This window comes from Juglans regia, chromosome 13 (genome assembly GCF_001411555.2).
Source record: "Juglans regia cultivar Chandler chromosome 13, Walnut 2.0, whole genome shotgun sequence".
NCBI lineage: Eukaryota > Viridiplantae > Streptophyta > Magnoliopsida > Fagales > Juglandaceae > Juglans > Juglans regia.
In genome coordinates this window covers 3,737,600-3,751,146 of record NC_049913.1, presented here as the reverse complement: position 1 = coordinate 3,751,146, position 13,547 = coordinate 3,737,600, and the positions used below count along the sequence as shown (strand labels likewise).

The window sequence follows — 13,547 nt, the reverse complement described above, 5'->3', positions numbered from 1 at the left end:
CCAAGAAGGTAGACTGGTCATGATGTTCTGAACAATGACAAACCGAGATGAAAGCAAATCGCAACATAGAAAATTTCATGTAGAGAGATGATTGCTAAAAATAAAAAATAAAGAGGAATGAAGGTAATTGGGAAATTACATCTAAAGGAAGTACATCACAGAGTGAAAAACAACAATCAACAATCTTTCCACGTTTCATCGTCTTGGCTAATCTATCGCACAAGCCATGCAACAATACAAATGAGAAGTAATCCATGCAATGTGAGGAGAAATCCAACCCTTTTTTTAAGTTATTTCCTAATTTCTTTTCCCTACCGAACTATATACCCGAGAAACTTCTCCAATTCCTCTCTTTTTTTATGGGTATCCCTCCCTCCCCTAGTAGCATTTTGATCTACCTTTGATCCATTATGGCTTCTCTACGCCTGCGTCTCCTTCCCGATCGTCCCAATAATACCCTGCCATGTCGGCGAAGGCGGCTAACCAGTGACACACTACCATCATCACCACCACCATCATCACTGTTATTGTAGTCATCTTGATCAGAGGAATCCAGTCTACCAACAGGAGACGTGTGGTGAATGCCAACAGCACTCTGATCTGATCCACGTTGAAAGGTCCTCTCAGCCTGCCTCAGCCGTCTACCAAGATCATTTCCCGATGGCCCAAATGCGTGCAATAGAAGAAAGACATTCACCAGATTACTATCAAAGCCAACCCCAAAGCCCCTATTACTCTCTGCAGCATTTACATCAAAACCACCGTCCTCTTCATCTGTATCAAAACCATTATGATTACTTTCAATTACATAATCTCCAAAAACCATTGCCCCTGGCATTGTTGACCTTATTGTACTGATCACATCATCCTGCTCCCTCTCCCGCTCAAGCCGGCTCCATTTCTGTTCAAGTATGGGATCCACTTCACGTGGCCTTGCAGAGGGGTGTTCTGCCTTAACATGTTTCCTCAGCTCTTTGTAATTTCCAACAAATGAGCAATTATCCTGCATGCAGCTTCTCTTTTTCTCATTTAGATATACTCGTGCAGGTTCAACCACTGTCCAACCTTTAACCTGGCCCCTGCAAAGGGGGCAGGCAAGCTCAGTGACTTCACAACTCTCAATGGGCCAACTGGAATCTGGGACCAGAACGGGATCATTGATGGAGCCATGCACATGTTGTCCATCACTTGATGAGTTTACTTTAGTATATGCTTTCTTGTACTGACCAAGGCAGTTGGAGTACCGGAAGCTAGTTCCACACATGAAGGGACGGCAACCCTTGTCATGGGAAGAACAGAGGAGGAGAACAGCATTGTGAGGACACTCCATGCACACAGAACATGTCGCATCTTCCCAGTCTTTTTTATCCAAAGTCTTGGAGCATTTCTTGGGGCACATGTCAACCAAAACATCTGACTTATAAGAAGGCAGTGGATATGGAGTTACCCTGAAATGTCGGGAAGCAATTCTACGTCGTCCTCTGCTACCGTTCACCATTTCCAAATACCTGAAAACCATATTGCAACATATTATGAACATAAAGTTGCCAATTATCAGCAGAACATCATACATGAAAAGGAAATCAAATTCAGGAGTTCCAACACTGAATTGGAAGTCTGATCAAAACTATCACTGCATGTGACTCCTATAATTGAATTGTCACTATGCCACCCCATGACAAGGAATTAGAACATAACTTCAAAAAGAAGTTAAAATGAAGCCTCAATAAGTATTGAGAAACAATCATTTGGGGATACCCACACTGTAATGAAGATACAGAGCAAATAATATAATGGTATATTTACTTCTCAAAAAAATCATTGCAAATGAAGTTTTGGTGGTTCTTACTTCATCTTCTTGCAAGATGAGGCTTTGCGGGGAAATGGCAGAAATGGGTAAAATTTTGCATCTCTTCTGTACGATTCTCTATCTTGGTGAATGGGTCACCGGTGGGTTTCTTCAACTCCTCTCGTGGCTTGAAACAAGGAGATCATCTTTCTCCACTACTTTTTTTATTCATCATGGAAGCTCTAAGTAAGATGATTGAGGGCTTGGTGGATGGGGGGTTTCTTTATGGTTTTCTGGTGGGGAATGGTGATCTTAACATCTCTCACCTGTTATTTGCCGCTAACACTCTCATTTTTTGCGATGCACATCTTGGACACATTTAAGCCTTGAGGGCACTACTCCTTTGTTTTGAAGCTACATCAGGCTTGAGAATTAACCTTTCAAAGTCTGAATTAGTGCTAGTGGGGGGGAAGCAGAGTCTTTAGCTACACTCTTGGGATGCAAGGTATTTTCACTGCCTCTAAAGTATCTTGGCTTACCATTGGGTGCCCTACTTTAAATCTGAAAGGATTTGGAATGGTGCGGTTGAAAAGGTGGAGCGCAGATTGGCTTCTTGGAAGAGGTTATATTTGTCGAATGGTGGCATGTTGACTTTGATCAAAAGCACTCTTCCAAACTTGCCCACTTATTTTTTGTCTTTGTTCCGCTTCCTACAAAGGTAGCTAACCGCATTGAGAAGTTACAAAGGGATTTCCTGTGGAGTGTATTGGGGGACGAATTCAAATTTCATTTGGTTAATTGGTCAACAGTTTGTACTCCTATTTTTGTGAAAGGTTTGGGGATTCGCCACTAGACGAAATTCAATCAATCTCTCTTGGGTAAATGGTTGTAAGGTACCAACTCGAAAGGGAGGCCCTATGGAAGTCGGTTATAGACCCTAAATTTGGAGAGGCTTGGAGAGGTTGGTTATCGCTTCAAATTTTGGTATGATAAATGGTGTGGTGACCATAGCCTTCAAGACACCTTTCTTGCTATTTTCGAGCTCGCAAGAGAAAAGGATGCAGCGATTGCCGATATTTTGGAAATGGCCCCCTTCAATGAAATATTGACTTCATTAAGGCAACCCAAGATTGGAAGGTGAGGATTATTTTAGAGTTCTTTGCGACATTGTATTCAATAAGTATGCAGGGGACACCGGGGATAAAATGCACGGGAGTAATTCTAAGAAAGGCAACTTCACTGTTAGATCATTTTACCAAGCTCTAACGAGTCTTAGATTGACCATGTTCCCGTGGAAGAGTATATGGCAGACGAAAGCTCCTTCAAAAGCGGCTTTTTTTGTTTGGACAACATCGTTGGACAAGATCCTAACTACAAATAATCTGAGGAAGCACCGGGTAATTGTGTTGGATTGGTGTTGTATGTGTAAGAAGCATGGAGAATCAATAGATCATTTGCTTCTACATTATGAGGTGGCCAGGGTCATGTGGGACGATTTTTTCACGAGAGTCAGTTTGTCATGGGTCATGCCTCTTAGATTGGTGGACTTCCTTGCAAATTGGCCAAGCATTCAAGGTAACTCACAAGTGGAGGCCATTTGGCATATGGTTCATATTTGTATGTGTTGGTGTATCTGGAGGGAAAGAAATGCAAGAAACTTTGAAGATTGTGCAAGAACAACAAAGGAACTAAAACTTTTCTTCTTTAAGTCATTGCTTTTATGGGTGGAAACCATTGTTTGTAATGGTCTAAATGATCATGACCTTCTTCTTTCGATTGTGAACCCTAGCTAGGTGTTTCTCATGTGTACTTGGACTTTGCCTTTTTCTATTAATAAAATCTCTATAATTACCTATCAAAAAAAACTTCTCAAAAATATAATACATTTATAATATACTAATGCAATTCAACTATTGTTCCATCCAAGGTGACACCAGCAGCAATCTTCCTCATAAAACACCCCCAAATGTGAAATCTTCAATTAAATTTCTTTCTCATTGTTGCAATCCAGTTGCGCCCCATATCTTAGAAACTTTCTTTGAAATAAATAGAGCGTAATGAGAAAATATAACCTATTCCCCAAGGCTTCCTTTATTTAGTGTCCTACTCATCCATTAAAAATTAATGTGGCCTGTCTACATGGTTTAAATGATCCATCACACCTCCTTATAGTTAACTATCTCTAAGCTAAAAGTAGTGAAATCAATTAGCATAATGTGTTTTTTTTTAATTAGACGATGAAGAAGAGAGGGGATGAAGCCCATTAAGCATAAGCCCCAAGCTCACCTCATAACTACTCTTAAAAAGTCCCACGGTAGTTTAAGCACTTATAAGCCAATTTCTAACTCCCTCTTGGGAAAAAAAGAAGAAAAAAAGAAAAAAAAAAAAAAAAAAACTCTCCTTTGGTATTATGGACAACACCCCACAACTGAAGATAATCATTAGGGGTGATAAACGGTCTGGTCGAACCGACCGTTTTGGTCCGGACCGAGACTTAGACGGGTCCACATTTTAGAAGATCGAAAACATTCGTTCCGGTCCACGGTCCAAGGTCTTTTCGGACCGGACCGGACAAAATGAAAAAAAAAAAAAAAAATTATATATAATAATTGTACAATTAACAATATAAATTTTTAAATATATTATTAATAATTGTTAATATTCTATAAATTATTTTATATATATCTTCATCTAACCTATCACTATTAACAATATAAAATTTTAAATATGTTATTAACACTTGTTAATATTCTATGAATTAATAAATATATAATATCAATTAATTAATTATATAGTAATTATATAAATTAATAATATAATTTTCATCTAATTTATTATCATTGACCATATAAAATATTTTTTTATTGAGTTTGTTACATAATCTACATTAATAAGTCACTTAATTTAATTTAGTATTTTAAATAAATTTTTTTATTAATTATTTTAAAAAAAAGGCCGAACCGACTGGACTGGTCCCTTTGGGTGTTCGGTCCGGTCCGGTCCGAAAAAATGGACCGAAAGTATTCGGTCCATCGTCGGACCGGACCGTTTGCAGCCCTAATAATCACTGCTCCTGCTGCCGCATCTCACACAGTGCGTGCTTAATCTTGCAACAAAATCAACAAATAATAAAAGGCTAATTCCATTTCCCATTCCCAGAAGTCCATTCATGATATAATGATTTTGAAAACTAAACAATATATCTGTTACCCAACATTCAAGTCAGAGAACTTTGAGAAGTTCACATTTTTGAAAACCAGTGGGTGTGGGAATTTTGAGCACCGCCCTCCTCCAACTTCCTTATTCACTACAGAGAAAGATTGAGTAAATTCCCAAGGGTAGGGGAGCAGGAAATAACACCTCCATCATCACAAGTAGTGTTGTTGTCTCCCTATTGACCCATCCCATAGCATATGGACAATAGTGTCTCAGCGGGCTACCTAACAAACGCATTATTTTATCCCATTACTCCAATAGAATATCGAATCAATTGACTCGTTAGATAATGAAAAAAAAATCATAAACTCTATTCACGATGGCTTAGAGATGCTTTCTATGTATATTCATCTAAAGATTAGAAAATACACACAGTGGGTAAGTGTTCAACTATGATAATAAGACAGAGTAGGAGCACCAGAAAACAGAGTAAAATTAGGCATCTTTTGTTTTCAGGAAACTTTTCAACTCATCTCATCTAATCACTATAACTTTTACAAATTCTCATATAAAATAAAATAAACAATTCAATTTTTTCAAATCCCAAAACAAAAATAATATTAAAAAAATATATTATAATAATATTTTATTTAATTTTTTAACTTTAATCTCAACTCATCTCATCTGTGAAAACAAACGAGGCCTATTGATTCATGAGCATTGTAAAACACAGGGCGGAAAGAATACAATATCAACCAAACAAAAATAAAAAATTATAAGGATAACAATTCCAAAGTTATCAATATTTTTTTCTTATTGACCCCGAGTGTCCAAGAACAAAGTTTTGACTAATATCAGGGGTGCACAGGCTCTCAACAATGAGTTTGCAAGTGCAGCTCGCATAATTCAAGGAAAAGTTCCCCCTAGTCAAACAGCCCCTAGAAATTGTTTGCACTGAAGAGGATTCAAACCTTAGACCTATAAAGAACATACCACCAAGACCAAGGCATTTTTACCACTTGAGCCAACCCCTAAGGGTTTCCAGAGTTATCAATATGGAAGAGAGCCAAACTGTCTAACCTCAAATGAATCACCAGAGTATTTTCAACTGACAAAAGAAAGATAAGAGAACAATCAACTAAAAACGGTGCAAAAAACTCCATTTGTATACAGATTCATGTGTTAATATATTCCAGTGCCACCAACAAATTCCCATAAAATACCAATTGCAAGGTAATAATAGTTAAGAGAGGTTGTAATGTTCTGTTGACCTATACTTTCATTCCGTAGTGGCTAAAATGTGAAATCCAAACTTGTACGAACCAGCAATCAAACGACCAGAAGTACTAACTTCAAACAAAGCACAACGCTAGAAGCCCGAAACATAATTTGAGAAAGAAATGAACGAATACATATATCAATAAATACTTATAAAAAATAATACATCTATCAATAAAATTCGGATAATACTTCTGTCTAATCTAACAATGATATCAAAATTGAAACTTTATATGAATTAAACCAAATTAAGCAGAAAAAAACAGCACTAAAAAAACCCACCTGAGTCGCACTTCGGGCAAATCTAGATCAACAGACGAGTAAGTTGCAAAGACCAAAGTGCTTCTGATTATACCAAAAACGAAGCAAGTTAGGAGACTTTAATACGAATTGCCCAATAGAAACAACGGGCACGGGCACGGCCAAATTAATATAATTTGGATATTTGTTACAGAAAAATAGAGAGAGAGTGGAAGTAAACGTAAAGGTGTTCGAAAAAATTAGTTGAATAAAAAAATACAGCAAATTTTATTGAAACGCTTCCCTTGTGAATCTGGGATTGGGAGTCAGTAAAATAAGGGAAAATTAAAGGAGAAAGAGAACTTGGAAAATGGAAATGGGGTACCCACTACGGTCTAAAAAAAAGGTAAAATGCGCTAGAGAGAGAGAGAGTAATACCCAAATTGCAGTTCAGAATGGAGATTCGATCATTGAAGGTAACAAATTTGGGGAGAAAGAGAAAATTAGGGCTTACGAAACGCAAGCAGAGGCGACGAAACCAAGGGCAGGGTGAGAGAAAGAGAGTTCAAGGGCGGGACAGGTCCATTATCATCTCATTTGGTGTCCGCGAAAGTTCAGAGAAAGAGAGGGAGAGAGAGAGAGAGGCTTTATCCGATTCGTCGAATTCGAGTCGTTGCCACGCAACTCCCTGGCTGTGACCTCTACGAGAGAGAGAAACCAGGAGGATTGGGGGTGCGGGTAAAATAGGGAATCAGTTCAGAGACACGGAGGCGAGATGCGAATTATACCGAGTGTGGAGTGACGTATCACGCGCCAGTGATAGGAGTGCAAGCAACGCTCTCCCTTTAGTGGGGGGTATGGTAACGTGATGTGACGTGGAGAGAGTGTATCTTCACGTCGCGAGGTTGGTGCCGTCTGTAACTCCCAAACCTGGGAAGGCGTGACTTTTGTTCAAAGGCTGGACTTTTGTTGGCTTTATTCGCAGCCCTTCCCCCTTCCCCCTTCCCTTCCTTGTTAAGATTTGTTTGGAAAATGTTGCCCTCTTGAATCGACTTTACTTTATTTGCAGCAGCAGCCATGCCATGCCATGCCTTTGCCTTTCTGAATATGCTTGCTGCTACAGCCAAACGCCTTCTTCTTGGACCCAAAATTAATGGCTCGTTTAGATTTAAAAATATTTTATTTTGTCTCATTATTATAATTTTTAAATTTTTTTTATATAAAATATAATAAATAATTTAATTTTTTTAAATTTTAAATTAATAATAATATTATAAAATAATATTATAATAATATTTTCTTTAATTTTTAATTTTTATTTAAAATTATTTTATTTTATTTTACTATCTAAATTAACCCTAATAATAATCGGGGTTAATTTCCTTCCCGATATGAAGATGTATTTAGATATTGAAGTGAGTTGAATTGAATTGAGATGATAAAATATTGTTAAAATATTATTTTTTAATATTATTATTATTTTAAAATTTTAAAAAATTAAATTATTTATTATATTTTATATTAAAATTTAAAATAATTATAATAATAAACTGAGATAAATTTGTGTGGACAAACCTGCAAAAAGATTTCAGGCATAGTCTAGTCTGTCCTTCTCACCTCCCCTGAACAAACCAATAATACCTTTTGTAGTTTGATTTGATTGGTGATGGAAGAAACCAATACCTTTTTTAGTTTGATTTGATACCTCAAAAACTTTCAATTATATGAAGATGGGGTATTCAAACCTCCTCCTCCATTTCCTGATTCTTTGTTAAGAGATGTCCGATATTTGATATTTGATGTCTGATGTCGCACTACAAAACATATCATTACCCAAATAAAAACAAAATCTTTCCGGATCCATCTTCGGAGATGGCTATGTATATTATATAATGAGCCGAAATTAATAAAAGACATCATTTAATACAGAAATCATTTCATCTCATTCTATTTTATAATTATAATTTTCTTAAATTTTTATATAAAATATAATAAATAATTTCAAATCTTAAAATAATTATAATATTAAAAATAATATTTTATTTAATTTTAACTTTCACTCAAAATTATTTCATCTCATTTTACTATTTAAACGAGACCTAATAAAATTATGATCGTCTGTCATAGAAATTGTATTTATTTATGGACTTTTAATTTATTTTTTGGTCTTGTGACTTTGGCTGCATTTAGACGTTCAATTTCATGATTTTCTTATTGGTAGTTCAGAACTCCTTTTCAATCTTTTAAGGTCAAATTTATGTTTAGCACGTATTGTTTATTTGTTTCGTTAGTTATATTTCTTAATATATATATATATATAGTCAATTTTCAAAATTATAATTTTTATTCTAGCCCCATGAACCATAATTTTGGATCCACCATATATTTAAGAGAATATATATATTATATATTATATATACACACACATAATGATTATTTTATGTGTTGTTGAAAAGTAAATTTTCATGAGCATAGTTTCGAAACTGCAACTCTTGAAAAATCTACCCTTTACTGCGGTCCAAGACGATTGTCAGACTCAAATATCATAAAAATCAATATTTTTGAAAATTTGTTTCCAAAAATTAAAGTTTCAAGGTTGTTTTAAAAAAAGATGTATATACTCTATTATAATAATCATCTATCTAACTGTGAATAATAATTTTTGTTATTGTTTTATTAAATTTTTTTTATTTTTTTCATTAAGTCTTGTTTTATCAAAAAAACCTTAAAATTCTTGATCATTTTATGTGTAGCTTCCTTGTAGAATTTAATGATGGATCTTATTTTATCAAAATATCCTTAAAACTCTTGAGCACTTTACGTGTAGCTCCCTCGTAGAATTTAATGAAATATCATGTTTTACCAAAATGTCCTTAATAGCTCCACGACGCATATGAATTGATGTCTTTTTTTCATTTCCTTTTTATTCTGACAGTGTACTCATTTTCATTTCTTTTTGTTTCAATTTTTTAAATAAAAAAATTAAAATGACTTTACTATTTAGAACATAAACACTTTAGATCATTTTCATTGTAAAATTCAACTTTAAGTAGATTTAACTAATAAAATACTTAAAACACTCAATATATAATATTAATTATTAATTTAATTAGAATATAATTATTATTAATATTAATATTGAATATCATTAATTTTATTATAATATAATTATTATTAATATTTTAATTAGTAGATCTATAAAATGTGATAAAAATAAAAATTAAAAAAATGACTAAATTAATAATATTTTATTATTATATTGAGAGTAAATAGATAATCCAATATGGATGCAGACTAATGTTCATACTTTACTGAAATTTAGATTTTTTTTTTTTTTTTGTCTTTTTTAACCTTGTATTTTCTTTTTCCAGACAAATAAGTTACTGACTTTTTTATTTTTTTTATTTAAATCATTATATCAGGTACACTCTAAGATTAATGCATCAAGGTCGTTCTCTAGTATATATATATATACTAGGCGGGAGCAACGTGCAATGCAGTTTGGCCTAGTTTTATGAATATGGGAATAGATTTCAAGAAACATGAAGGGCATTCAGAGGGAAGTTTCTTACATACATTCACCACAATGAAAAAGAGCAACTCTTTGAGGCAAGTTAAATAAAAATTAAATACCATGTTGAAAACCCTCACTTTTTTTTTTTATAAGTCCCGTGTTGAAAACCCTCACACCACCAAATTAATATAGTTTATTACATTCGATCAGTTTTCTAATACAGTTTAAATGCAAGGCACGTTTCCCTAGTTGTGAAAAAAAATTGTGGAAATAACAGACTCTTTCTCTGTTTCTAGCATACAATGACTAAAATCGCCAACTTTAAAACAAAAATTTAAAACAATTGGTACAGTTCCTCCATCCAACATTGTTGATATATATTTCACATAGCAACCACACTCCACAAGGGAAAGATTAAAACAATTGGTACAGTTCCTTCATTCTTGATTCTCCAAACTTAGAGTAAGCTCCACTTCCACGCCTTCAACCTTACCCAAACTAAAATCTTAACCCACTCGGTAACCAAACTAAAAAAGTGATGAGATACACTAAACATAGTCTTTATACTTGAAATGAAAAGGAACAAATCTAAGTTGGGAAAGGGATGAATAAGAAGGAAAACAATGGACCAAGTAGGGGATCTAAAGGGGACAAAAGAAAGCGCTCAGAAAGCTTAAAACTTTCATATATGATCAATTAGAAAAAAAATAATAATTTGGCCAACCTACTATCCGGAAAAAATTAATAAAAAGTGGTACCTTAGGGCTTAGTTTCAGGAAAAACATTTGAATAAAGATAGCAAGGACAAATGAATAAAGTAAAAGAACAATGACTTTTTGCTTGTTGACACAAATCACACACAAGTGATATTTATTAGATTCAAGATGTAAATTAAATTTGGAGACAATTTGACAAACGATGCGAAATGTGAGACCCCAAAAATTAGTGCATTTTAATTTATTTATTAGAATTTTTATTGTTTATTTTATTTTATTTTATTTTTAGGTTGAGTTTAGATGTTGAAGTGAGTTGAGTTGAGTTGAATTGATAAAATATTGTTAGAATATTATTTTTTAATATTATTAATATTTTGAGATTTGAAAACGTTGAATTATTTATTATATTTTGTGTTAGAATTTGAAAAAATTGTAATGATGAGTTCAGATGAGTTGAAATGAGTTAATGATCCAAACGAAGCCTTATTAATCGCTTTTTAGGTTTAGGCCTTTTGTGTAGTGAGTTAGGATATGATTTTTTGGTGTTGTGATCTGTTTTGAGCCAAGGAGGGTGGAGAACAAGCGTGGCAATCATTTTAATGGAACAAAACGATCACATATAAGCTGAGCATGATCAATGTCTCCGTATGTCATCTTAACTACAAATTGATAGATAGACAAATCTTGCCTAGACTACATTGAATCTTGAATTCCATCATCAGAAGATAAACTTGAGACAGAATCAGAACATAAACAGGCAAGCAGTGGTTCAGTACCTCATTGGGAAAACATAAATCATTAGAGAAATACAAGGATGATGATGAAAAACCAGGTTGGTCCATTATTTTTTATGGCATTGCAATACCTAAGAGTGGTGAAATCTTTCCAAATAAATAAACGCCTTCATAATAAAATTTCCACCTCCAGTGTCAACAGCCACATTCACGTCTCTATTTAAATTCAAAATTCTCTCCAATAAAAGAACAGAAAAAAATCTGCACCGTAGTAATTACTGTCAGCAATTGAGATACGATATTCACAGTCAGACAAGCCAATAGCAGCACAACACCTACCCCTACCCCTACCCCACCTCGTCCTATTCTATCTCCCCGCATCTCTCTCTCTCTCTCTCTCTCTCTCTCTCTCTCTCTCTCTCTCTCTCTCTCTCTCTCTCTCTCTCTCTCTCTCCCCCCCCCAAAACCCAACGTTGTCGCAGCTAGCCCACGCCGATGGCATCATCAGCTTCCCTCACCAGCCTCATCCACAAAAATGACAAGGAGGGGATGGAGAGGACTGCCCCTCCTAGTTCAGAGAAAAACTTTCCGCCCAGTGTTTCCAGAAGCTTCACGAAGGAAGGGTGTGTTATCGGCCACAGAGGCTCTGATCCGGTGCAGCAGCGGAGCACGCTCGCGCTGGTAGTCAGGGAAGAAGATCGCGGACACCATGCGATAGAAAACGCCGTAGAAGGTCTCCTCCTCAGTTCGGTGGGGGTGACTCCCTTTGCTGTTGGGCTTCTCCGTCCCGTATGGTTCGACCATTTTGCAAGGGCATGTGCATAACACGCGCCACACTAGAAAGGAGTCATTCGGCTGGTCAAGACGTTCCCAGAGGTTCTAGGCCTTGAGCTGCAGCGCATGGCATCGAAGTCGTTTGAGAACCCCACGCGTTTGAGAACCCCACACTAGAAAGGGCATCGCAGTCGTTTGAGAACCCCACACGTTTCCTTTAAACGGCGCGTCGGCGCAACGCGCCGCTTCGATTGGCGCCCAATCCAGTAGACCGTAAAATCGGTGGGTGAGGCTTTTCCTAGTGGTGTTCGTGTCGGACGATGGTCACCGGAAGAGCTCGAAACGGCTACCCCTTTATTCGGCCAAAAACCTGAAAAAAACCAAATGAAACCACTGGAGATGAAGGGCCAGCGGGGAGAGGAAGAATGAGCCGAAGCTCCCCTTCCCCCCAGCTGGATTCAGATGAGCAAGTTTCTAGAGAGAGAGGGTCTGATTTCTAGAGAGAGAGGCTATGGATTCTAACGAGATAGAGGCTATGGTTTAATCAAGAGAGAGGCTATTAAGCATAAACTTAACGGAAATTACTGTAGCTCCGTTAAGACAAGAATTTCCGTTAGATTCCGTTTGATAGCCACTTATATAATAGTAATAGATATATATATATATATATTTATTTATACATATGCATACGCCTCTCTCTCTCTCTCTCTCTCAAAAAGTCCTAGGCAAACTTTTTCTCTCTTTCATAAAATACCTCTAGATCGGAGTTTTGTAGGAGGATCTCCCTTTTCTTCCCTCCTTTCTCCATCTACCCACTTTGTTTCTCAAGACAATTCTCTTTTCTTAGTTTTTTGTTGTTTCTTTCAATGTCAAAAAAGAAAAATCTATAATTTTTCGTCAACTCTCGAGAAACATGCGCAGTACAAGAAGATTTTCAATCTGTAAATCGTTCGGAGGATAGTGGCGGTTTTGTGAAAATCATCATGTGTGATCCTCATGTGCCACTCTTTATGGCAGTTTTCCTCTCCACGCGTGCTAGATCACCAGAATCGCCACTATCAGATATTTCAAATATAACTTTTGTGGCTGAAAATGGACAAACATGGTGGTGCCTTCACACGCCGTCATAGATTCCGAAGTCTACCAAAGTTGTTGTCTCTTGGACTTTTGTCTGTAGAGTGTATCAGTGGTAGTGAAGATCAGACCAGTCACAAAAGGAAATAGTGTATTAGTGGAACTCAAAATGTATTAATTGGTTTATGAGATAATGGTTTATATGAGAGATATCTCTGCATGTATCCGATCATAGATGTAAGTTTTTCTAATGAATTAATAATGACAGTTTC

The 13,547-nt window shown here is 35.8% G+C and overlaps 1 protein-coding gene across 2 annotated transcripts; it reads right to left on the bottom strand.

Moving 5' to 3' along the window:
• Window positions 1–56: 56 nt before the first annotated feature.
• On the bottom strand, window positions 57–7,225 carry LOC109007055. 2 transcript variants are annotated; one of them, XM_018986566.2, is made up of 4 exons: window positions 6,902–7,225; window positions 6,506–6,568; window positions 5,150–5,229; window positions 57–1,508 (listed from the first exon to the last, which is right to left on the bottom strand). In XM_018986566.2, the coding sequence occupies exon 4, from the start codon at window positions 1,496–1,498 to the stop codon at window positions 395–397; it is 1,104 nt and encodes a 367-aa protein (XP_018842111.1). In that variant the 5' UTR covers window positions 1,499–1,508; window positions 5,150–5,229; window positions 6,506–6,568; window positions 6,902–7,225; the 3' UTR covers window positions 57–394. The 2 variants fall into 2 exon arrangements, with proteins under 2 accessions (XP_018842111.1, XP_018842110.1); XM_018986565.2 differs by lacking the exon at window positions 5,150–5,229 and having other exon boundaries at window positions 6,902–7,224.
• Window positions 7,226–13,547: the final 6,322 nt, after the last annotated feature.